The sequence below is a fragment of the Ciconia boyciana genome, chromosome 9 (assembly GCF_034638445.1).
Source record: "Ciconia boyciana chromosome 9, ASM3463844v1, whole genome shotgun sequence".
Lineage (NCBI taxonomy): Eukaryota > Metazoa > Chordata > Aves > Ciconiiformes > Ciconiidae > Ciconia > Ciconia boyciana.
The window spans coordinates 30,421,869-30,448,454 of NC_132942.1; the positions used below are offsets into that span (position 1 = coordinate 30,421,869).

The following is a 26,586-nucleotide window of genomic DNA, read 5'->3' on the forward strand; positions in this document are numbered from 1 at the left end:
CTGTTGCGCCTGTGATTTTATTTTTTTAATTTTTTTTTTCCCCGGGGGAAAAGGTGCCCGAGGGGGTGGAAAGAGGAGTTGAACTTGCCGCATTGCAACAGGCAAAAGAAGTGAGAAAATCAAATAATCGATCCCTCTGCTGCTGCTGCCGCTTCGCCTCGCAAAGTTTGGAGGGGGGGGGGGGGGAGAGAGAAAGCAGGGAGAGGAAGGGAAGGCAGGGACGGGAGGAAGACGAGGAGGAGGAGGACGAGCCACGGCGCCCGGACATGTCCAGGAGGAAGCAAGCCAAGCCCCGCTCGGTGAAAGGTAAGGCATCCTCCGCCGGCCCCCGCCGCCGCCGCCGCCCGGCCCCGGGCAGCCGCCGCCACCGCCACCGCCTCCGCCGCCGCGACGCGGCCAATCAGGGCCGGGTCCCGGCTTGGCGGGGATTGCAAATCCCCCCCCGATACGGGCCGGTGGTGGCGGAGCCCCCCCCGGAACGGACGGCGGGCGGGCGGGCGGGCTCCCCACGCGGGAGCATCCGCCCCGCGTGGGGAGCCCGCCCGCCGTCCGTTTCGGGGGGTGTGTGTGTGTGTGTGTGTGTGTGTGTGTGTGGGTACCGCCGTGCCGGCCGAGACTCGCTGGCGACACGTGTCGCGATAATTGATGAAAGAAGCCGGTAGCATCGTTGAGGCGGGAGGGAGGAAAGTTTCGCGGTGATGCTCGGGTGCGGTGGCGCATCGGTGGGACTGGAGCACACTCGTGTTTTAGCCGGTTAGCTTGAAATTAATGTTTCTTTATGATTGGGAATAGTAGCGCCGTCTGTTTCCTCCCGCTGTCCAATGCGCGTAAGGGTAGTGAAAGAAGGGGAGAATTAAAACCGATTTGATAGGTAAGGGTTGAAAACTTGCTTGGGCTTGAAGAAACAATAGCCAGATTTAGTAAGAGCTGCATTAATAAAGGTTAAACATTGAACTTCGCTTATTCTTCACCATCCACAGCGAAGGGGTCTTTAAAACCTCCTGTTTACCTCCATAAGAAAACAGCTGCTGGCGAAACGTAAAGGGAGGGTCGGGATCAGCCCCGCGCCTTATTGCACGCCTTGCCAGCTTTTTGACTTTTAAGTGAATTGGTGCGAGATGGGAAGGCGTGATTTCAGAAGCCTTTTGCTCCCTGCCACGAGGAGGTTAGCTGATGTTGGGTAAGGTTTTATTGTCCTCTGCACAAAGCAGAAGTCGCAAACTCAGTGGTCTGGGGGCTTTGTTGTAGAAGCACAAAAGGATCATAACTTTGGATGCCCAAAAGATGAAATAAAAAGTATAAAGTGTTCGTAATTAAATAACTTGCGGGTAGACAAAATTAGCATGCGGTTAATCGACCAGCTAAAGAATGAATTGAAACCCCATCCAGGGCCATTTTATATTTTTTGTGAAATATCCACTATTTAACAGATGATTGCAATGTAAGTCATACGTGCTTCAAATGTTTATGAAGTTTTTGTAAAGTCAGCCCTTCATCTTTATACAAAACCCTTAATCATTTTTCCCCCAGACTAACAGCACCTTTCAGCATTGTGCTGTGGGGCAGGTTTGCAGCACGGCGTTGTGACCCTCCGCAATCCTGGACAATCTCTGCTAAAGGAGCTACTTCAGTAATTGGTAGATGAATGTTACAGTCCGTGGGCAGAAGAAAGGGCAGAGCTAGAGCTATTTCTAGGGGATGCTCTGAAACACATTGTTTGAAACTAAAAGGATCGCAGTTTGAGAACAGTGGTGCAGGCCTTGGGTCATGACTTCCCTCAGATGAGGGGATCATGTTTAGTGGCCAGGCCTCTGGAGTTTAAAATATTTGTCTGTGCTAAAGTGTCACATTTAACATTCAGGAAATAGTTCTATGCCAGTGAAAACCGTGTTTGCTCTAGAAGCTCAGTTAGTAAACATTGACATCTCATGCCATAATAACATTAGATATTTACCATTTATTAGTGATTTGTTTTCTACCTCATGACTTTTTAGGTGGCAATATCTCTCGCAAGGGGCTGATACTTTATAATGAAATTTTGACCCTAATTCTAATACAGAACTAATCACTATTTACAAGAGCATTTTTATGAATTGAAGCAGGTAACTTACTGGCAAGTCATAGCTAAGAAACATTATCCCTGTAATGTAGAAATATCTAGAAGGTCTTTGCAACAGTGAGCTGGGTGAAGCCCAGTTTTTAAAGATTCTAAATATTTCTGTAGTCTCTAGGCACAAAAAAATGTGTTTTCAGCTTCAGCATAAACTGGCTGTAAATTACAGGTCTTAGCATGAGCTGAGTAACAGGGAGTCTAAGGAATGAGCTGAATCTGGGTGAAATTTTGGATAATAGGAGGCAACTCATACGTGTATGTAGGATAAAGAATTTCTTCCTTTCCTTATATTCATCCATATCATCTGCTTTTAAAAAGTCCGTCATATACATTTTGTGGTCTAGGGAGCTGGCAACCCAGTAGATTGCCACAGTACACGTTTCCATGGAAATAATTGAGATGTAATAAATAAAGGCACTCTGAGGTCACAGGTTTCCCAATTCAACAGAGAAGAAAACAAGCATAAATTATGTGGATATATGTGTAACGTTTAGGGCTTAAAATAATTTACTGTTTTTCTCTTTTCCATGTATTTATTTCACTTTGTATAGCAGCTTTGCTATTTATTAACCACTACTGAGATTTGTGCATCCTTTTTCATTCAGAAAGATTACACACTAAAATAGAATCGGTGTGTGTCTGTGATGACAGGGATTATTCTGCATGCAAAAGGCAAGTTGACTGCACGTTAACTGGGAGCAGTGCTGCCTGACATTAAAGAAGCAACCGACTTTGACAGAAGTATCGAATGTTGACAACTCTTAGATGCATGTTATTTCAAATGAAGTGATTGCAAACCAAACCTGGATGCCAGCAAAGCTGCAGATCATGTGGCCCCTGTGCTGTATTATCAGGTCTCAGGTTTAGTCTGACGGAAACTTGCAGTAATTCCTGCAGCTGTAACTCCGGCAGTAGCCGTGGACTTTCCCCTGATGTGGGATTTATGATTTGCAATAAAATACGCTGATTTGTTTTGACCATTAGTTTGTGCAGACTTGAAGATATTAACCTTGTAGCTGGTGGTTGGGGACAAAGTTCTACTTGGCTTAAAGGAAGGTTGTTTCAGATCGATGAGGATGGAGTAAAAGTAGGAGGGATTGAGTCTTTGTTGGCTTACAAAATAAACGCTTCAGTGACAGTGTGGTGGTAGCAGTGATGGAGTAAACCACTGGCCTGCTCTGAAGCTTTACTTCACATCACAGATGAAGCCCATGAAAGTTATTTTCCTTGGCACAGGCCCTTCTTTTGCCCTGCTGCCAGTAACCTCATCTGCTGAGGGCTTTATCCATTGTCTGTAGGAGTTGTACCTTACCAAGGAAGAGTTGTACCTTACTCAGTGTCATTAAAACCACGTGGTCTTGAACCCCAGAACCGTAACAGAGTTGTGAACATCAAAACACACTGTCTGTCCCCCGTTACAAATGGTGGGGAGTGATGCCAACCCCAATGTCCTTAAAAGTTTGTTCTGTGCTGCCAGCTCCGGGGAGCAGCTGGCACCCAGTCCGCTGTGGGTGCTGAGGGAGGCAGGCGCTCATCATTCCTGTCGATTAAACTGTAGCTTCTGATGCTACAACTTGGGGCCTTTGGAAGCAGTTCTGTAAAGTGAAGTGCTGAGATGCTGGTAACAGTAACTCGTAGGTTTCCAGTGCCATGTAAGTGTAATTGAGGAATTACTCGACTACAATTTGTGGGGACTGGTCTCGCGTTGGCACAAGGTTTTAAGCATCCGATGCACTTTGGTTGCTGAATTTGACAGTTCTGCAAATTGCTGTCAGCTTGCAAGGGTATTTTATGCATAAATGTGCTAGTCAGTAATCAAACTGTTTTGCAAAAGAATGCACTAATTAAGTCTAGATTTGTTATCCTACTTGAAGTTGCAGAATTGCTGTCATATTTTTTTGCTTTCAGTTGGCAAAAAATGCTGATAGAAACTTTTGATTCACACCCTACCTGCCTCATTTGTGTCAGTCAAGAAGAAAAAAGGGGGGTTGCTCGCTACTTCGTTATCTGCAAAGTAAATAAAAATACTTCAACCATTTGCTGAGTTCCAATTAGTTGATTGCTATGAATGATCTTCTTTAAAGGAATGCTGTTTTACCTATCTGCTCATACAAAGGTTTGATTTTGAATGTCTTGTGAAAAGGATTCTCTTTGTCTTGATTGATGTCAAGAATAAAAGCGTGATGGTAATATCCCTTTGAAAGCTATTGTATTGTCAGCTCTGGCTGACAGCAGGAGGCCCTCCTAGTGCTATAGATTAGCGCTGTGAAAACACTGACATTTTCTTTGTTATATTGCTGTTGTTCTGCTTGCAAAGTCAATTATACAATGTCGGAGCTCAGTTACAGAGTTGACTGTGGAAGTAACAATGTCTTTCATACTTGTCTTAAAGATATAATTTTCCTTTTTTCCCAGTTGATAGAGAAGAACCTGAAGGTACTGGAACAGTACATTCTACAAATTAAATTTTGACAAGTATAATCATAATTGCCAAATACAAGAGACTTGTGCGATTATCCTTTAATTTTACAGTTCATTCAAGTTTCGGTGGAATTTTATTGATACAGTGAAAGCAGCAGCTAAAATTGATAAAACTCATATCAAATAAGATTACGCTCTTGATTGTTCTTTATCAAGTGTAGCTTTTGGGGGATTAGGAATAATTGGAGATGTTGGTGTTTCATTGTGGGGCTGGTGCCCTGAGAGCGTTTGAATCCATGCAGTATACCGAGCACTGCCTTCAGGGATTAGCCTGCAGTTTTTAATTTTTGCCTGTGTATTTTGCTACAAGCCTAGCAGCGTTCTCCCCTGAACTCCACAAGTCCCATTTTCCTGCCTTTCTCTCCCTCCGGTATGCTTTCCTGGATGGGATCTGGGTGGTATTTAACTGGTTTTACTGATTGAAACTCCTGCCTGTGTGCAAACACCTTTTAATTGTGGCCTGTTCCCATTGGTCTCGGCAAATATAACGAATAAACGTGGCCAAAAATTGAAAAAAGTGGGAAAGGTAACGCAAAAGGTTTAAATATGAACAGTGAGAAAACAGAAATCTCATATTTTTAGTGAGGCTACGTCTAAAGCCATCGATGAAAAACAACTACCATGTAACGGTAGTGGCTCTTGGAGAATGCCTCTTATTTTTTCCTTCAAAAATATTTGTGTACAATCAGTGCAAGTTAAAGAACATCATTCACTGCTGAATTGCTTCAGATGACATGTGCAAAAAAATAATCAGAGAGCTCTTGTTAGGACGTTAATTGTAGGATTTCTAAATTACTATTATAAACTAATAGAGTAACAAAAGATTCCACAGTTACCAGTAATTTGTCAGGATTTATTTTGTTTTTCTTCAATAATTGAAAATTAATGTCTTGAAGTGAAAGCAGATGTTCATGCCATCCTCTGAATTGGATATAAAAATGATGGTTTGTAGATGCGTTAAGCTTGTGTAAATACAAATTGTCTTATCATAGATGGGGCTTTGGCTTGGCTTTATCTATTGTTTGGTGCCAAATTAACTTTTAGGTTAAACCTGGGTAAGTGGTTTCAGCCTGGTCAAATTACCTAAGCCAAGTGCTTGGGGTGGCACCCAATCATCAGTTATTATAGTAAATGTTTTAAAAAATGTACCTCACCTGCTGGCTCTGTGAATGATGATACTTTCTCATACCGTAGAATTAATATTTACTTCTATTTTGATAAATGCACTCTTAATTGTTTACTCGGTTATTTTTACTGAACTAGTTAATTTATATCTTCCCTCCCAATTCCAATTTGTGAAATCAGTTTTAGTTCATTACAACATTTGAAAAATGCAAACCATGGGTTTTTTAAAAAAGAAATAATCTCTTGGTCTCATGCGTTAGCCTGCAATCTCTAAAAGATAATACATTTCTTCATGTATTATAATATTCCCTTAAACAAAAGATTATTAATTACCCACAATAATTGAACTGTCTTATAAAAATGCCTACATCAGCCCCTCATCACTCCATCAGCATTCTCCTTAAATGCCTCTGAAAAAGGATGGCTATTATGTTCCCTTGTATGCTAGTAAATGCGCTGGAGTAATGAAATCCTAATAATATAAAATCTATTACACACTCCTGCTAAATCTTCACTGACAAATGGTGGTGGTGGTGGAGGGGAGGGTCTGGTTCTGGTGCATGCGTTGGTGGACACGGACTCGGAGGGTGTGGGTGGGAGCTGGAGCCAAGTGAGGACCAGATCCGAGCTCTCTGTAGCGCATGCATTTATTCAACATACTTTTAGAGCCCAGAAGTATATTCTTGTGCATTTTCTTTCCCGATGTCCCTCAGTAAATGCAGAGAAGCTGGTTCCTTGTTCTCTTAGACAAATAAGGTGATGTGAGTTCTAAATACTACGTCTTCTTGACAACACCTAGATGTATATATATGTGCAGCAGTGAATTATGGTGGTTTATCGTAGTCGCTTTATTCTAGGGAGTAGAAGGATGTGCAGAGGCTAAATGGTCTCTTGTGACATTTCCAGCTACAGAAGGCTCAAGCTTCAACCTCTTGCAATGGTTTGTTTTCTAAAATGCAAACAAAGGGACCCAATGGGGTTGGAAACTGGGTGATGCCGTTCGGAACTGGCTCACAAATCTCGTTGCGGTACAGTGAATTGGTGTGTGGCATTAGCTTTCCACTGTATGACTTATTTCGGATAGCACTGCAATACCCATCTGAATCTAGTGATAAGTAGCTTCATTATATTGTTTGCATTTGCTTAGAAAGAAAACCTTTTCCTTTCTAGCCACAGATTAGGCAACAGAAAGACCAATTTGCAGAGCTTGTAAATGCCACTTGTTAATCATATGCAGCACAGTTATTAATTTTTTTTTCTTTTCCCCCTTGGATGTATTAAGTCAACTTTTTAGCTTCTTATGTAATTGAAATTTGCCCTTTTGTTACCTGGGCATGAATTATTTTTGAAATGTTGTCATTACCCGCCCTGCTGTGAGGTTTATCTCTTCTGTTCATCCTAATTAAATAAAACATACTGTTGTTCGCCAGTCTCGTGTTGAAGTGAATTACCTGCCTGAAGGCTCGCGCTGGTGTCGGGCAGGCTTGTTGCAGCAGCAGCCGTTGACTAACACATTTACTTTTAGATTTTCATTTCAAAGGGCTCAGTTTGTGCAGTGTGACAGGTGAATGGTGAATGCTTTACAGGACTTTCAAGAGCTGAACAAACAGTAAAGGACTTACTGCTACCCCAGTGGAGTGGCAAGTACAAATGTAAGGCAGCCTTTGTGGCAGAGGAGTGTTTCCTTTGCTGGATAAAGGCCACTCAGGAGACCCGAAGGGCTCGCTTGGGTACACTGGGGGTGAAATAATCTCAGTCGTGCTCTCATTTAAACCCACCCTACCTGCATGTTCTCCTGGGCAATTTCTAGCGGGGTTGATCTCGGCTCTCTTTGTAGCATCACCTGCAGTTGTGTTCTCCTTGAGTCTGGTACTGATAACGAAGGCTGCTTCAGAAGTGTAACAGTTGGAGTTTCTTTACGCAGAAGTTATTTCTCATATTAGAGAAAGTAAACAATGCATTCAGGTTTTAAAGTGAAGCGGAGGGAAAGGTCCCTGCTTGTAGAGGAATGGCTTGTTTAAGCCTCTGATAGCGCTACAGAAAATGCGTTGCTCACTAGTGAAATCCTGTTATGAGTAAAAGTACAAGAGTTAACAAGTCGCTGTGCTCCAGTCGCTGTTGGCTCCTGCTAGGCTCTGGAGGTTTGGTCAAATGTGGCCTAATTCTGCTTTCCAAATATTAAAAAAAAATTACACAGAGGGCAAAAAGACAAGTTCTTAATATGCATATCTTGGGAAAATCCTAAACCAGTATTTTTACCCCCTCCAGTCCCAAGGCTAATCAAAATTCCTTTGTTTCTATATCTACCATTAAAATATGTGCCTCCCTTGGTTGTCTGCTGACTGTACAAGTTTAACCACTCAATTGATTGGACTCACAAAAGCTGTTACTGGGTTTAGGTAGTATTTGCCTACAGGTAATTTAGAGATGGGGATGAGGCTCCAGGCAACCTCCAACAGGACTGGTACTTAAATTAGCAGCTCTGCTAGTTTCTTGATGATCCTCACCTGTCTGAGATGAGGTTTTTCTGGGTTACCATTGAGGAAGGTTAGCCAAGCCTCCACCTGGTGATTGCTGGAACTTGTTTCACATAGTGGTGAACTGAGTGGTAATGAAGGTAATGTTAATAAAGACAGGCTTGCCGTGCCCTTTGAAAGGAGGGTGCTTGGTGCAATGCAGAGATGAAGTTCTTCACTGGGTAAGCATCTAGGACCCACTTTTGCAGTTTTTAGGCTGAGTGCAATTTTTCCCCTTGACAGTAATTGGAGCTGGATTGGATGTTCCAATGTAAGCCAACAGTGTAAGTCCAAGCTCCCTGAATCTGCTGGATTAATGGTGTTAATCAGGATTCCTGTTGATGTTGGAGGACTGTGAGTAGCCCATGGCTTATATCAGCCATGGGGTGAAATCTCTGTCTTGTTTTGGTGGTAGCATTTCTCACTGACCTTAGTGGGGATGGAATTTTATTCTCATTTCTTGCATTGCAATTGAAAGAGCAAGAGAAGCAAAGAGATTTGATGGGAATAGTCACTTGGCATCCAATACTGCAGAGAGCATCTCCTGCTTCTTCTGCTGGCTCTGTGAGATTGCTGCTGGGGGCATTTCTAGGAGAGCACTGGGAAGGTTCAAGGTGCAGAGGATGCAGCAGTGCTGTGGGAGCACCCCGATGGCACTGTGGGAAACCCAAGAGACGCGGGTTGTGTTTAACAGCTGTTAGGGTAAGCAGGTACAGGTTTATGTGAGCAAAATTGACTGTGATTCTGCATCCTTTCAATCTCCTGTCCCCAAAACTGGAAAACTAAAAAGATGTAGAGAAAACACATGGTAGAAGGATGAACTTAATACTTGGGGAAGCAGAAATGCTAAACAGAGAAAGATGGAAATAAAATAGGGAAACTAGGAAATCTGTTGCTGGCATTTGAGTATGGAGGGTGCCTGATGATTAGATGCAAAGTTTTGGCACAGAGGTTTACTTACCTGGAGCTGCATCTATATTTAACTTTTAGTTTAAAGACTGAGGGAAGGAACAGATCTGAAAAGTGACTCCAGCTCCATGGAAAAGGATATGATTAAGCATAAGCAGAAAAGAAAACACTAGAAGTGTAAAACACCTAAACAAAGTAGCTTTTCTGCTCTTAATAGACAGTGTCAGTGCTCTCCTGTCTGGAGGAGTCTATTTGATCTGGTTTATAGTTGTTTTCTGTTTAATATAGAGAAATGTGAGGACAACTGTGATTGCAGTCATTAATTCTGGAAGTTTCAACTATTTTATGATCATGGCAGCATCTGAACTTGGCCTGTGAGGACTCCTAATTGTTCAGGGTTTTGGAGGGAAGAGAAGGTCAGGGTGGTAACTGGAAAAAGTAGGCTTTCAATACTTCTTATGTGAATGCACGCAAATACAGATAATATATGATGTGTGTTCACATGTACATGCAAGAGAAGATCTAGAGATATAAGTGGTATTTTTTGTTAGACCAGCTAACATGGTTGCAAAATGCAAGGAAGTTTTTCTGATGCACAAGCCTGCCTTCTGCTCTGAAAAAAGCAGCAGCCTTCTGGCTATTTTACTTGATAGGTAAACGCAGCTTTGCTTTAATTTACTTATTCAAGCTCTTACTCAAATTTCTCTTGCTTCATTAGATTACTCACATGAGTAAAGATATACTGGATTACCTAGTAATGCCAAGCTTGTGTATTATTTATTGCTGAATTCTGTGGATGCATTTCAGTTGGGTAATTTGCTCGTGGCCTCCTTTATTTCTAGGAAAATGGCATGCATTGCCCTTTATAATTTCTTTGCTTTTACTGACCAGACTGTTCCCCCAGAGGGCATGTGGGATGTGGCAGAGTATTGAAAATACTGGGATGGAGAAGTAGAGAAGGAGGGCTGTGTGTGAATTGCACCTTATTTACGTTTATGCTAGATTTATATGGCAAAAATGGTGTATTTCTGGCAGTGATACTTTGTGGGGAATGTAGTAGGCAACTCTAGGTGAGAAAGTTGTTACCTTGAGATGATTTTTTTAAAGATAGAGAAGTACTTTCAGTCTAATTCTGAGCATCGTTTAGGAGTATGGTACAATATATTATGAGCCATTTTAAAATGAAACCGTGAGTGCTTGTCTTTGGCTCTTGCACTGAGTCTTGCCTAATGCTTGTGTATGAGTCCACTGATTTGATTCCCTTCATTTCAAGGGTGTTTTCTTTCCTAATTTCTTTCCTGCTTGATAACAGATAAGTGAGATTTGTTTAAAAGCTCCCGTTTGGTTTATTTTTATTACTATTTTTGGTCTTAAATAAACACTCAACAGAGAGCTTCTGTTTTTATTCTCCGCAATGTAAGTAAATTCAGTAATAAACCTGAACTTAAAGGTGAGGGTCTCAAAAAAAACCACCTCTGAGAGATGCTTGCCAGAGCCGTGGTGTGACTGGTTTCCAGCGCACTGAGGGGTGCTGCGGAGCGGGGAGCCGCCTGGCAGGAGCTGCCAGGCCCTGCCTGCAGAGCTGCCAGGCTGTGCAGCCGGGTGTCCCAGGCTGCAGCAGGAGCTGCTGCTCCAGAGACCTGGGGGGACAAAAACCCTCTGCAATTGGCAGCAAGATGCAGCTTCAGTGGCGGGGCTGTTAGTGGCAGGCCGGCAGATCTCCCGCGAGCGGGGTTTGTGGGGCGCTCTGACATGCACCAGGAATTCACCCAAAGACCAAATGCGTATTTTCATAAAGTGGCATCTTGGCTATGATTTTTCCTCCTTGCCAGTGGGTCTGTATTCAAAATGTGGCTTCAAAGAAAATGCATAGAAAAATGAGCTTTTAATTTGTCACCTGCTGCTGAACCACCCTGTCCTCCTTGAGATGCCAAGTTGTAAATGAGGTTTTTGTATCCCCACACACGGCCATCCAAGAAATGTTCTGTGTGTCCTAGCTGTCAGTGGTACAGCTGAAGACATCAGACCAGTGGTTTAAAACCTGCTGCTGCCTGATTGGCGTGAGCAAAGCCAACGCAGCGCAAAACCTGAGCAAACAAAAAGGCAGGTAGAGAAACTGTTGTCTCCAGTGGCTTGGGAGGTCCTGGCTGCCTCCAGAGCAGGGGCTGCTCGAAGCTTTCTGTCCGGCAATGTTGAGGAAAAAGGAAGCAAAATTGTTTCTTTGTGCTATCAATCAGAGTGCTGTTGGAAAACTCCCTTTAAGTTAATCTTTAAAAAATGCAATATTGGTTCTACAGATTTTATTTTGGAGAATAGTGTGTTGTCTGCCTGCACATCCTATGGCCTCTTCCACCGTGCATATTTGTCTGAGCACTGGGGACAGCGGGTATCCCAGCTGACAAATGCAGCTTGTCTCTTAGCTTTCATTAGGTGGTTTGAGGTTTGCTTATCTTGAGGTAGAAGTCAAGAATTTTGTTTTTTAATCTACAGAGAGATGACGATGGATTGAAGGAAAACTAGCCCAACTGTAGGACCAGCAGGGAAATTGGCTGTTCCCAGTGCCCCTCCAGCCAGGAGAGCAGACGCTGCTGTTATAGCTGCCCCAGCCAGTTAGAGGCAGCCACCCTTCACCATGGTATTTGAGTGCTTGCATCGATTAGGCAGCTGAAATTTAATAATAATAGGAAATAATGCTGTTTTACATTAAGGTATTGTGCATAACTAACGTTGTGACACTGTCCTCTCTGCCTTCCTTCTCTCCTGTTTTCTTCCTAATATCTGTAGCCTATGAAAAAGTCAGTGAGGCCCTTTAGCAGTTTTGCTTCCCTTCCCACAGCATCTCCCCTACCTTGGAGCCTGGGAAGCTTGAGAGTGCTTTGCTTTGAGGGAATATCTACAGGTAGGTTTTCCTCCCCAGGTGGAAGCCTCTTTACTGGTTTTTCCTCCCTTGAATGTCTGCTGGTTTTGCTCCTTGCAGTTATGCAGAACATAACCACAACCCTGGAGTGTGTTAGCAGAGCTCCCCAGGTCAGTTGTGCCTTTGGGGAGGGAAGCAGGCAGGGGAGAAAGGGGTGGGACACTGCCTGCCTGCGGGGCAGTGTGCCTGGAGTCCAGCCTTGGCCGCCACTCAGCTCATGGTGGGACCTACCGAGGAGACGGCAAGGAGGAGACACAGTGGAATCATCCCACTGCTTTGGGAAGCTGAAGGCTGTTGGTGCTCTTATTAGAGGGAATTTATCTACTCTTCTGTCTCTCTTACTGTCTACTGCTGGCTTGACTTGATTTTCTTTTATTGGCACATCACAAAGGTTTGTTTTCTTCCGAAGATTTTTTTAATTCAATGTTGCCATGTTGGAAAAACACACACCAGCCCCTGGCTTAAATGCAGTCTGCAAATTGGCATATGTTAAACTCCTCTGGAAGGGAGCATGGAAATGAATCCTGGTTGGTACAGGGCTGCTGTTACCTTACGCTCAGCCTGTGAAACTGTTTTTTACCTCCTGACTGTCCGGCACAGTCCCATGGCTGTGCCCACTGCTGCACGAGGTGAGTGCTGATCCAATGGGTTTTGCTCTCCCTCTGTTTCTGGCTCCTTTTCCCACTGCCTACCTAGCAAAGGACTTTCAGGAGCTGATTTTACCCACCAGCCCATCAGAAAAGTAACCCTGTAGCTCTCTGCTGGCTGCAGACAGGTCTGGTGTGTGTTGGTGCAGGGTGAGCAGGGCAGGGCAATCCTCCTCGGCAGTGTTTGAGTGCCATCAGTTTGGGTCAAACCTTTCTGAAAAGAGCCTCTGATGGGGAGGCTGGACTGTGGCTGCTCACGTGAGATGTGGGTGTGCATCTACATCTGCAGTGGGCTGATGGGCAGATTGCAAAACCCCTGCAGATGTGTCCAAGAAATGACTGTTGTCGAAGCAAATGCTCGAATCTGTGGTGAAGTGAAGGATGCAAAAACACATGAGCACAGCCTGAAGAAGTTCACTGAAAGTGATGAAGAACAGACTCAAGTTGCACAACTGCTCGCTGCTCGCTGCTCTCTCCTGTTCCCAGGAGAATCTCTCCCTCCACCTCCCAGTGGAGGTGTGAGCTGTGGAGTGCTCCATGGTATTCCGCTGCAGCGGCTGGGCGCTGCTGCCCATCCGTCTCTGGATGGGGATCCCAGCTGAGTGGGCAGCCGTGCTTTGAAAGCAATGCAAAGCAGAGAGGGAGAGAGAGCTCGTGTTGCAGGGAAGAGGGAAGGCACCCACAGATCAGTTTGGCCAGTGTCTTTCACTCCTCCTGTGCTGATGGAAGTTGCTGGCAGCAGCCTTGCATGAGGCAGCATTGCTGGAGAACAGTTTTCTTTATTCTAACGTAGTGGAAATAATGCCAATAAGAAATTAGATTATGTATCTCAAGAAAAAGGGAAATCTGTTATTCTGCTTTTAGCTTGCACCATAGGTTGTGTCACTATGGGGCACACATCACCAAGTGGGTGCTCCTGCTAATCTTGGCACTTAAATGCCATACAGTCCTTTGGCAGACGCTGGTCTGTCTCCCACGCTTGGATGACAGGAGACACAATGGTAAATCCCAGCTCTTTTTGCTACTTTTCATACAGGCTTTTTTTCTTATGAGTGAATTTTGACTATGGTTGACTGAAATACTGCTGTGTCCCATAACCTCATGTACAGGCTGGCTCACGTTTCTGGAGTTGTAATGTGGCAATGACTTTGCGAAGGCCAAAGCCTCTGCTGCTCAGGACACTCAGTGTCCTTGGCCCCACCCAGCTGGGGCCAGCTTGGCCTTTAGTGTTGCGGCAGTGGTTTGCACTTGTTTGCGTTCTTTAGATTATTTCTGATGTGGCAAATTTCGATGGCTTTCCCTGCTGGGAAGGGCTATCGTTTTCCTGCCCCCCCCCCCCCCTTGTTTGCTTATTTTTAGTCATAGGAAGTAAAAGAATCGATTGTTTGCCAAGAAGAAAAAAAAACAAAAACCCCCAAAGCAACCACAACATTGTACCTTTCCTTGCTTTTAAAAAAAATTCCTTGTAAGTGTAACAACTGATGTGGTTTTTTTAGTAGAAGCTTGTGATTCAATGTTAAACCAATAGCACATCAAAGAATAAAATAGGGTGGTTTCTTGTGTGTTTTCCTATTTATTATTAATCTTGTTCAGATTTGGGAAAACATTGTGGTGTGAAAATATGAGGAAATGTTGTCTTGTATAAAGGAATAAAAGAGAGTAAGATCTTTAAATAACTCAGCGTGCTTGTGCAATAGCAGTGGTTGGGCTGCAGTCTGAGCTCTCGAACAACCTTACTTTAAAAAAAAAAGCTTTAAATTTTATAAATATTTCTGTCTCTCTTTCTCTCCCCTTTGCAATACCTAACATACATTGTCTGTTCTGCTGTTAACTCCCTGATGCAGAATTCCTAAGTTTGGGCTAATAGAAAATTTGGAGGATTCTTCATTATCTGAACCTCTTGAGAAATACCAAATATGTTCCAGTAATTGTGGTGTAGTACAACAGGGAGTCACGCTGGCAGTTTGTTGGAAAGGGTTTTTCCTGTAGTTATGAAAACCATACAACTATTAAAATCCCCAAAACTGAAACCATTGGGATTACTCATATACTTACAGTTAAGCGCATGCCTAAAGGTAGATATATTCAGCATGCCGTTTTTGACTTGCATTTGATTCCTAGCTGAGAATATCAGGAAAAAAAAAAAATCCTCAATCACTTCAGTATTGTGCAGCCTTTTTATTCTGTGCTTACATGGCTGTAGCATGCTGGGCTGTGGCTCACAACAGAAGCACCTAGGTTTGCTATAAAGCAAATTATTGATAATAAAGAATGAAAAGTTTGCAAAATAGTAAGATACTCCAGGCTGTTAGAAGAGACTTGGAGTCAGATTTCTCCCCTCCCACCTTCTCTTCTGCCTCTACCACAGCTCCTTGATGAATGCATGTGTGTCACTTAATTTTTTTTTTTTTTCCTCCTCTCTATCTCAATATTTTCCATCTTGGTTGTATGCAAAGAGGGTATAACATTTCTCCCTTGGAGAGTAGAGTGAATTTATTAAACACTGTGAGATGCTGGATAGGTAAAAGTGAAATGGAACACCAATATTATAGTTCAGGTCATAATATTTGGGTTTGCTTTGTGGTTGTTTCATCTTCCCTATTCTAGAAGATGTTTTATAGAACAGAATTAACAGGAAAAACTAGAAAGCAATGCTTGCTTTATAGCTGCAGTATAGGGACTTCTGTCCTTGCCAGGCAATCTCTTACTGAGAAGGCGCTGGTTGCCTTGCTCTTCTGTCCACAAAGTAGCAATAGTAACAGCTCTCTGTATTTCTTAGTATCTCTCTTAAAAACTTCCTTTGATTAAATACTTCTTATCTTGTATGTGACTTTCTTTTGGAAAACACTGGCGTGTGCCTATAAGTGTATTGATATATCATCCTAAGGAGTTAGTTAGCACACCTATTCTTCTTATGAAACAAAATGTGTTTTGTGTCTATGAAACTGTCTAAACAGTTTGCTTTGAGCCAGAATTTGGAAATATGCAGGTTGTGGAGTATAACTAATACAAAAATGTTTTTGTTGTGTTTCTTTAAAGAAAAACCATTTGCACAAGTATCAATATGTGGGGGAATTTAATTTTAAGTCCTAGCCACTTTGTAGAAAAATATAATGCAGTACATAAACTCATTTTAGACACTACTTATTCTACCGTGTCCCATTAGTTGATGTTTACACAGCGCTTTGAAAATGTAAAGTGCTATATAAGTGCTTATTATTACTACATTATTATTATTCTCCCTCTTGAAAAAAGACCCTCTAGGGGAGAGGGAGACTTGCTTTGCATTTCATCTGTAGTGCAGATCCCACAAGAAATATACCCATTTGTTTTGGTTTTTACATTCTTCCCTCCCCACTTCCACCCTCTGGAAAAAAATAAGTATTGTGTTTTAGAGATTACAGAGCTCTTATTTAGTTTATACTTGGTAACTACACCAATGAGAACATTATTTGAAGGCATATACAAATCTTAAAATAGCTTTTTATTCCAATCTGTGCAATAAGATGAATCGCCACCCTGGTCTCGGCCCCTGTGGTCCGTGGGTGCTGCAGAGGCACCTTGCCCAGCCTGGGAACCAAGGGATAAGCAGGAGCTGGTGATGATGCCCTTTGCTGGGGTCCTCCTGCCTGGCCCATCGCCAGTGTGGGCCCAAGGACAAAAACCGCTGAGTGAAGGGAGTACAGGGACAGTGCCAACAAAGCCTTAGAAGAATTTCCTTCCTATAGAGAGGAAGCACTACAAATTTTTCTGCGGTATCAGAACTATCATTTTTCCTTGTAAAGAAAAATTCGTCAATCCCTCATCTCCTTTACATTCCTTTAACAGCAGCCTGTATCACTGCAGGAGGGCAAGATTTCAGTTTAAGTTATTTTAACCCCCTTTATCCCTTGAATCCTTACCATGACGTGCTGGTTTTGGCTGGGATATAGTTAATTATCTTTATAGTAGCTGGTGTGGGGCTATGTTTTGGATTTGTGCTGAAAACACTGTTGATAACACACTGATGTTTTAGTTGTTGATGCGCTAGTCAAGGACTTTTCAGCTTCCCATGCTCTGTCAGGTGTACAAGAAGCTGGGAGGGGACACAGCTGGGACAGCTGACCCCAACTGCCCAAAGGGCTATTCCAGACCATATGATGTCATGCTCAGTATATAAAGCTGGGGAAGAAGAAGGAAGGGGGAGACATTCAGAGTTATGGCATTTGTCTTCCCAAGGAACCGTTACGCGTGCTGGAGCCCTGCTTTCCTGGAGATGGCTGAACACCTGCCTGCCCATGGGAAGCAGTGAAGGAATTCCTTGCTTTGCTTTGCTTTGCTTGCGTGAGCGGCTTTTGCTTTCCCTATTAAACTGTCTTTATCTCAACGCACGAGTTTTCTCACTTTTACTCTTCTGATTCTCTCCCCCATCCCAGTGACAGGGGAGTGAGCAAGTGGCTGTGTGGGGCTTAGTTGCTGGCTGGGGTCAAATCACGACACATGAGAAGGACTTTTAGTGGGCAATGTTAACCATTTACATGCTGAAATTTGAGAGCGATTCCCTGTGCCTCTGCATTATGTACTGTGCTGTACCATGGTTAAGGCTATAATCGTGGCCCATGAAACTTGGAGTTATTTTTGTCTGGGTACCCCTAGACTTGCATTGCCATAAGCTAAGGAAGCAGTAACTATAAGCCTCCTTTGAGTACAGTGAGGAACACTTCACTTCTCTTGACTTTTACCTTTGTTATGCTGCTCTCCAGTGCTCCGGTCCCTGCCTGGCCCCGCACTGGGCTCCCAGCTATGCAGCGGCTCCACTTCCAGTGTTCCCTGCCCGTTGCTGCTGTCAGCTGCATTTTGGGAAGAGGTACAGAGGACAGGGAAAGAGGCCTTGAAAAATGTGCAGGATGGGAGAGCCTGCAGATGATGTTTATTACAGAGCATAACCTGACTTAGATTTGCCACTGGTTTTGGCCCTTGGTTACATCACTGCATATGGCCACTAAATAATGAGGTCACATGCAGCATTTCAGCCTGGTTTCCAGCAGAAGCGGGGTTTTATGCAGCCATCCTTACCTGCGTGGGTGCATGTGCCCTTCAGTGGTGGTTCAGTCTGAGCTGGTGTTCCCCAGCCATGGCAGGGGGTGGTAGTAGCTGGTAGCTGTGGTCCCAAACCTCTACAAACAATGGCAAGGTGAAAGAAGGGGGGGAAACCCCTGAAATCAGCTGGAGAGGCTTCAGCAAATGCTGAGCAGCCCGCGCAGGTGAGCACTTGGCAGTACTGGCATGGCTGCGGGGAGAGGCTGCAGCACATGGGAGTGGGGACACGGTGACAGGTTGCGCTAGTCCTGGTAGTGTTCAGAGCTCCCTTTTCTTTATTCAAGTGATTAATAGTTCAGCTGTGTGCCTGACCACATTTCCAGGCGTTGTCTAAATCAAAGCTGAAGTGTAAATGTGGTCTGATAACTTAAACCCATGTATTATGTTATTTTACAAAGGGTTCATCAGCCTTGTCAGTGCAGGTCGGATGCTTTAGTTTCAGAGAGGAAAGCACCAGGCTGTGGGGAGGTGCAGAGCAGGGATGGAGCTGGCATTGGTCAGTGGGAGCAAGGGATGGGAAGCACTTTGCCCCTTAGGCTGCATCCCTCCTGAAGCTGCCAGCCCTGAAATTACTGCCCAGGAAATTGGCCATGGGCAAGTTTTGCTGTGCTCAGTGCCCAGGAACTCGTTGGTGTTGGGGAGGTAGTGGGATGCGTTGGCATAGCCTTGCGCCCCTCCCTGTTTCATTCCTTTCTAAATAGCAATTACTTTGGGGGTGGAAAAGTGACAATTTTTATAGACTGGAAGCTTAAATTCAGAATGAAAACCAGTTTACTGGACACCCTGGATTGTTTGACTGATTGCAGATGAATGCCCAGAGACTGAGCCTGGGGCAGCAGTAGGTGTACGTACTTGATATGGTTAAAAAGGACAAAAAAATTCCACAACTCTTCTTGCCTCTTTCAGTCTGAGCCTGCCAAGTTTGTAGAAACCTTGTCAGCGAGAGCAGACTTGTTACTGAAACTTGGCTCCAGGCGATGCCCAGCACAACCCCTGGGTGATGGAGGGCACTTCCCATATCCTGCAGAAGACTCAGTGTAACTGCAAAAACTCCAGAGAGGTCAAATTTAGCTGCTGTGCCTTCGCAAAGATAGTTACCTGAAATGGGAGTGAAAGTCACCAGACCTGCATGCTCGTCAGGTTTCCTTGTCAGCTCTCGTCCTTTCCCCTTGGGGTGTAATTTTCTACTTGTGCTTTAATGACAAAGGCATCAAAATGGAAATGAAGGTGGCAGTGACTGCCCTCATTGTGGTATAAATCATGGGGTACAGAAGTGGGGGTCAGCCTCGGGGCAGCCCTGTGGGATGGGGTGGATGTCACTGGTTCCTCAGTGTCCCCACACCTCCCTGCAGGACAGGGTATGTCCCAGTCTCCCTGCATGCACACCAAGTAAACCCTAACACATGCAGGCACAAAGATGCTCCAAACACGCAACTGGTTTGCGTGCAGGCAAGGGAGAGCAAGCAAATACCCTGCAGAAAATAAAGCACAGCTGCCCATTTCGGCCACTGAGCCCTGGCCATGAGTGGCCACACATGGCCGTACCCTGGAGGCTGTTGGGCAGCGGGCTGGCTCCGGGGCCAGCCCCTGCGGCGTGCGGCATGAACAGCCCGGGGCCGGGCAGATGGCTCCCTCCCGGCCGCGGGGGCCCCGCTCTTCTGGGAGCGAGCCCCGCTGAGACTGCAACAACAGCAACCCGGGAGCTGGGCAGATGGTCTACTGGCGGCTGCCAGGATAATTGCATCAGCTGGTTACTTCTGCAGCCAGCGGAGCCTCCTATTTGTACTGCTCTGAAATGATCCTGATTTTTTTTTTCTTCTTTTTGTCATTCCCCGCCTTGTTTGAATTTATGTATTTTTTGTGAGGGGTGGGGTGAGGCCGGGGGGCGGCCATCTGCTGGAGGGGCTTGGTGGCGGGGTTGAAGGACCCTCCAGCAGCCGTGCGCAGACAGACACCTGAACGGGTGAGGGGACTGAGGTGGCCTCCTGCTCCTGCACCGTGTGTCACTCGGGGTTCGAATGATGTTGCAAAGAGAAGAGCTGGACCAGTGCAACCCTTTCCAGCCTCGTCAGTGCACTGCAGTCTCAGTCCGTGTGCGATACGCCTGCCAACCTCCACCTAAATTGCTCCACATACCCGAGCTGCCGCTCCTGCAAGTGTGCCAGCCCGAGGTCTGAATAATGCAGCAAACCCCCTCGGGTCCTGTCTCTCTGCCTCCCCCTCCCTGGGTCGGCACCTCAGCGCTGTTACTGCAGGAGGGCTGCCCAGATGTCCGCTGCGGTTGCTGGGGCTGCTGTGCCGCCCTGGCTCGCCTGCCACCCTCGCTCCTCCTTTTGGGCTCTTGTTACATAGACAAAAGATCTGCCTGTTCCTATCGGGGTCTCTTCTGTTTACAGGGATTGCTGACAGGTGTGGGCTCCGCTGACTTTCGAAGTTGCAAAATATTTATGGAGGGTAGGCAAAGGTCCCCTGGAGATGGCCGGTGTCCCCCTACTCAGTTCCCGAGTGCCTCGGTGCTCCTGTGCATCTTGCTCTGGGCTCGGCAGGGAAGGGGCCGGGAGCGATGAAGTGGCACCTGCTGTTTGCTCGGGTTTATTCGCTCTGGTTTTAGCTCTCATCACAGCACAGATAGTTGCAGTAGAGCTGATCTCAACTTGCTGCTGACCCAGAGGTCCTGTAATCCCTAATAGTAGAAGGATTAGATTTTGTCCAGCCAAGTCCTCCTTTCCTTTCCCTTTTTATTTTTTTTCTCTTTGCAATGCTTTACGCCCCAGCTGACATACAGTCTGCCTCCTGCCTCAACCCTTGCCTGGTTACTCCAGCTCCCAAGAAGGACTTGCACTTCTTTTGGGAGAAGATTGTTAACCTGGCCTTCCCCTCTCTGCCGTCATCCCCGTCCCTTCGCCCCTTTCTGTGCACAAGCTTGATTTTTTTTTTTTTTTTTTTTGCTGCTGTGAGCCTGTTTCTGCCCCCTTGCTCTCATTAGGCAGACGAGATCTCTTGCCTTGCTTTCTGGGTGCACAACCGATTCTGTGATGGTAATTTTAGGACTTTGGTTTGTACCCATCTAACAGACTTTTCCACTGGCATGAATTCCACAAAACTTCCCGAGTTCAGCTGGCTGCAGTGTGATACTGCTAGTCCTGAGCTTCCCATTACAGTTTCCGAGAGGGATGGGACATACAGATGCACTAAGGGTTCTTAAAGCTCTGGATCAAGTCCACCTTTATAATCAGAGGGGGACTGCCCAAACTGTGCACAGCTTCAGTCACTACAGCACTGCGGTGTATTTGGTTAGTGAAGCGATGATACTAATATGAAAATGTTACGTGGCCCAATTCTGTGAAAGTCTCTTTATCTGCCATAAGCTCCAAATACGCAGCTGCTGGTGTTTAACTGAAACTTTGCAAATCTCCCGCCGGGCTCTTCAGGATCAGTTCTTGTGTAGCCTTATTTTTTCTTTAGAAATTGTAGGTGTGTGTAATTATATGTATTTTTGAAAGCTCTAACTATGCCTCATTTAAACTTCTGCAAACATCTTTGTGAGGCCAATTAAATGCCTGCAGAAGAAAATGATCAAAAAATGAAATGGGGAAGTGTGCATTTACCCAGATAGAGCTTGCAAGCCAAGCAAAATGTTATGTTAGCCCAACAAATGAGTTACTCAAGCAAAGTTCTACCAAGACAAACATAGGAGAGTCAAGGGTAAGTGAGTTTTGAAGCAATACGGGATGTGACCTTCTCAAGCTTAGTTATCAAGATTTCACAGGTTGAGAAGATGCGGCTGATTTAAGGTCCACTTGAAAATGGCATTGGAAGGACCCTGAAAAAAGCACTCTGAGCTGAATTTTTCAAGTACTCTCCCCAAAATTCAATTTGGGGTCTGAACCTCTGCACCACTGGATTCTTTTATTTGCATGTATTATTTACTTGAGTATTGCAAAAGAAGTCAGTAATAGCGAAGTCAGTGCAGCTCAACAAGAGGGAGGGATGTGTTATCGTACCCTCTGGAAGGCACTGGGCAGGGTATTTTCTCCTTTGCTCACACCTGTCCAGCTCTGGGAAGAAACCTGCCCCGCAGGCGCGCGTGGCTCCTGTCGATCCCTGCTCTTGCAGTGCTGGGGGCCTTGTGCCAGCACTGCTGGGGCGCGGCGCAGTGCAGCGTCCGGCCCCGGGGGAGATGGCAGCACCAAGTGGGGCGCACGGGCGGGCGTCAGGATGCTGTGGCAGCATGCAGGGGTTTGGAGGGGAACAGCACAAATGCAGTCACAGGCTTAACACCTTAACTGTGTTTCAAGGAACCGATTCTGCTGCACTGAAATTAATTCCCATTTAATTTCCATCAAAGTTAAAAGTAAAGCTTGTAAGTAACTGGATTGGGCCCAGTGTGCTCACAGTCTCTCCTGCTGATGATCAAAAGCAATACTCTGTTTCTAATTTGAGCAGGATTTTTTTTTTTTTAAGTAGTTTAAAACAAGAGGAAACTGTCACATCCTGAGTGACATCCTGTGTGCTACGGCAGCGTTCTTGCTGCTCAGTGATCAAAATTTCAGCCGAGGGAATAAAATCCAATCCATGTAAAAATGTATTTGCTTTGTGAAAATCTTGTAGTATTGCACAAGCTATTTTCTGATGGTAAAATGCAAATCTAAAATCTATATCCAAGCGAACAAAAAGATTAATTAAATTAGTTGTCTGGAGGAAATATAGAGGACACCAAGTTATTGATTTGATTTTAGTAAATTCATTTTAATATGCAAGATTACATTTTTAATACTTGAAATTATCACAGTGTTTCACAGCGCAGTTAATTATTTCTCACATTGTATTTTGTTCAAGACCGCTAATTTGGTATCCAACGCCGCCCAACTGCTGACGTGGTTTCTGCTGTTCAAAGTGCCCCCGACTCACAGGGAGCTCGTAACTGCCCGAGCTTTCCAGCCCCACCAAGCACCTTTGGGTGCTCCTAATTTTGATTTACGTTTATTTGGCTTTGTGTTGTTCTCAGGGGGTTGGGCAAATGCCTGCCCTGGGCAGCTCTGCTACTGCCTGTCCCAGGGCGGGGGGTTTGACAGGGAGACCCAGCTCGAGCCCTGAGCATTTCCTAAGGGACAGCAGCAAAATTCCTGCCTAGTTCCACCCAGGAGCAGGGTGATTTTTTGGCAGCCTTCCGCTGCACCCAGCTTCCCCAGCTTGGGGAGACTTGACCGCTGGCTCCCAAAGTGGCTGGAAGGGGAGAAAGTCAACAATTTGCTCCCCTGCCCACCTGTGAGGGTGGTGGGGCTGGCAGCGTGGCCAGCCAGGTGGGCGGTGGTGGCACATGGTGCCTTCTACCTTTGTACACCACGAGGGGAAAATATGCCCAGCAGCCCCGTTTGCTCATTCTTACATGGTGTGAGTGTCCAAACTGGCAGAGGGGGAGCAAATGGGAGTTTTGGTATCTTGGCAAAATGCTATGTGACCTACAAAACATGCCCTCCCCACACGCCAAGCTCTTCCCCAGAGCTAGGGAGAGGTGTTCAGCCTGGACCGCGCCTGTGCCACATTGCTGATGGGTATAAAGCAAGGAGGACCTTGGCTGTAGGGGATGCGCTCACTCCGCAGCAGTCCCCGCCATCCCTGGGGCCTCAGCTGCCTGCAGCACCCCTGCCTGCAGCACCCCTGCCTGCAGCACCCCTGCCCGCAGGGCTTGTTTGGGCTGGAGGCACAGGGAGGTACTTATTTCCCTAACACAAGTGAGCACTTGAAACCAAAGGTGTTGATTTAAACAACGCTGACCTAAAAAGAGCAAGTTTTAATAAATGTGGCATCTCTTACTAACTCCTTAGTTGTGCTTGGTACTGCTGGAGTCCAATGTGCTGGCTTTGGCTGCGACACTTGTGCGTGACCATGGGCATATGAGTGGCCTTCAGCATCTCCGAGTGAACCCTGCCTGAGGAAGGAGAGGCACCATCAAAAATTAATTCAGCTCTGCCCACAGCATCAGGGCGTGATTTAGTCTCATCTTTAGTATTTGGAAGTCAAACTTAATGAAGATAGATAAGATATGTTGACTCATCTCCTTAGCTAATTTATCAGCTTTTAAACCTGAATATATCCGTTAAGTTATATATGTGTATTGTTGCTGGAAAGTTGGCAGTATAGTTAATTTTTCTGTTTTATACCCTACATTAAACTGCTGTATGCCTTAAAACACTTGGAGAACCCAAACCAGTCTTTTAGAAATCTCAATAAACAGTGTTATTAAGCATATAAAAACAGCAATAAAAGGGAAGAGGAAGACGCTGCCCTTTTGGGTACTAATACCCATGTTAATACAGATGCGGATGAGTGTGTGTTAGCCCACAATAAATGATGCTGTATATTAGCTGGGGTAGTGGCACGGTTATGTTTGCTACACGCTACAGATGCAAATACGCAGGCGAGGAAGCAATGAGAAGGCGGGATGCTGCACAGTCCCGCCGTCTGGTCGCTGTCCCCGTGGCACCCCCTGCCCACTGCGGACGGGCGTATGGCCGGTCCTGCCCGGGCACCACAGCGCCCGGCTCTTTCTTCCAGCAGGTTGGTTTCAACACAGCAAGGACTACATGCTAGGCAGCAATGAAAGGGGATTTCTTTAAGGTTGCAAACATGGCTGTTTGTAGTTTTGGGTATTTTGGTACTTATTTATTTATTATTTACTCCTTCTTGTCTATTAAACTAAAAGTGTAAATGTTTAGCAAGGATAGGGTGGGGAATCACTTGGAACATTGTTGCAAATCTTGAAGGACAGTATTTTTGTTTTTGAAGCCTTCAGTTGTCAAAACAGGGCAATGTAGAAAAATCCATCTGCCCCAGGTGACTGCCCTGCCTTACCACAGTGACACACAAACTCCCAGCTGTAAATCGGGATGAAAATGATCCTGTGGGCAGTTCCAGCCTCTTCCTGGTAGGACCCATGGTATCCAGCGACCATTGCTCTGGAAAAGCAGTCTGTGTAGTTAGGAACTGACTTTAATTTTTAAAAGGTGTTAGATGACAGTGCAAAACCTGATTGCCAAATAAAAAAGTTAAATAGATCCTCAACTCAGATGCTCCCTGTTAAAAATAAAGAGGTTGCAGATATGCATACAAACATACATATACACATACAGATACTTATGCTACGTCTGAAATATTACACTGAAGGTACACATCTGCATATGAATCCGTGATATCTCCTAGAGCAAACCCCAAACATGTCTGTAAGTACATCCCGTTTCCAAGTGCCTGGTTGGAGAGAGTACTGAGCTGACACGTATTAGAAAAATAATACCCTGAATGGTTAGCACAAGAAATATCAATGTTTGGGATAAATTTAGCTGTGATGGCAATTCTGTTCTCTTAAGATACCGTGAAAATGATCAGTGAAAGCTTTGGCATCTAAAAATGGTTCATCCCTTCTGTGCATGCATATTCACCGTAGCTCTTGAACATCTTTGTCCTTTTCTCACTTTGCATCAGGCACACGGACAAATGCAGTGAGCATTGCTCAGGAGTGGTAACAGCCCATAGGAACGGGTAGATGAAGGGATGCTATAAAGGGTATGTCTTTCTCCTCGGGTTTGTGTGTTTAAATGTAGATCACCAAGACCTCTCTCCAGAAGTTCAGTTCTTCTCACCTGTGGTTCTCTCTCCTCATAGTGCAGTCACTGCACCGTAGATAAGTGTGGCTGGGTGGTCACAAAGTGTATTTGGCAGCCAGCGTTCCCTGTTCTTGTCAAATACACAAATGTTAGATTTAATTAAATGAGAAATAACTTTTGTTAAGAATTTGCCAGGCCTCCAGAAACAGGAGGACTTCAGAATTAAGTTCATGATAAGGTGTGAACAATGGAGAGATTATTGTATTTGGGCTTATTTTTTGCTTTAGAAATGAATCTCTTGTTAGATTGAGTTACTCTCTCAGCATCGCATTTTCTGCTGTCCTCTGCTCACCGGGATCCCTCGGGCAGGACCTGCTCCTGCGAAGGAGCTGTGCATCCCCAGGTAGCAGAAATAGGTGACGTGTCCTGCGGGGTGCTGGCAGTCAGGGCACCTCATCCATGCTCCAGAGACCCTCTGCTCCAGAGACCACCATGAGCAGGAGGTCAGCATCCATCACCTGGCAAACAGGTGAAGGTCTGTAACGGTTACGTGCTTCTTCCTCCTCAGCGGGCTGTTAGGAAAAGCTGAAATCAGCCTAATGAGGGTGGGCAACCAGGAGCTGCTTCTGGGAGGCAGTGGGAGGATCCAGGTTGGTAACAATTTCACCAGGATAAACACATCACTTTCTATCAGTCTCTTCTCATTTGGGAGCAGGCCTGTCTTTTCTTCCCTCAGTTAAGTATAGAGAGACAAAATCCATGTTTTTCCTCTTAAAAGTTACAGAATAAAAATTAGGTGAATAGGTAAGCTCTCATTTTTCCTGTATTCTAGTTCTTATATTTTATTAAATTTGAATTTTTGTTCTCCTTTCAGTCCATAAAAGTGCAAATGACTGCTTTGAAACCATACCCTTTTTGGCAGACTTGAAATAAATGATATCTAATCCCTAGTAGGTTAAAAATAAAATAATCTTACATATGTGAATTGGACTCCAAGATTTAGGAAAACGTAAAGTGGCAGGAGGCCATGGCATAAATTGTTGGAGACTAATTCTGTGCTATGTATTTAAAGTTAAATATTTTGTGAGCATGTGGATCCTATAGCTTGATCAAAGCTGTACATTATACTCCGTGAATGCAGAGTTAGTGTTAATAGCTGGGGTAGAACAAGACGTTTCTAGCTCTGCTTTTTTCA

The 26,586-nt window shown here is 44.9% G+C and overlaps 1 protein-coding gene across 3 annotated transcripts in view; it reads left to right on the forward strand.

Annotated features, from left to right (window-relative positions):
* The first annotated feature begins 209 nt into the window (after nucleotides 1-209).
* The window catches only part of ZNF423 (zinc finger protein 423), a 237,194-nt gene continuing 210,817 nt past the window's right edge, over nucleotides 210-26,586 (forward strand). For all 3 annotated transcript variants that reach the window (XM_072873546.1, XM_072873547.1, XM_072873548.1), the window contains exon 1: nucleotides 210-306. In XM_072873546.1, coding sequence (XP_072729647.1) covers nucleotides 267-306 — 40 coding nt within the window. In that variant the 5' untranslated portion in view covers nucleotides 210-266. The remainder of the gene's footprint in view (nucleotides 307-26,586) is intronic.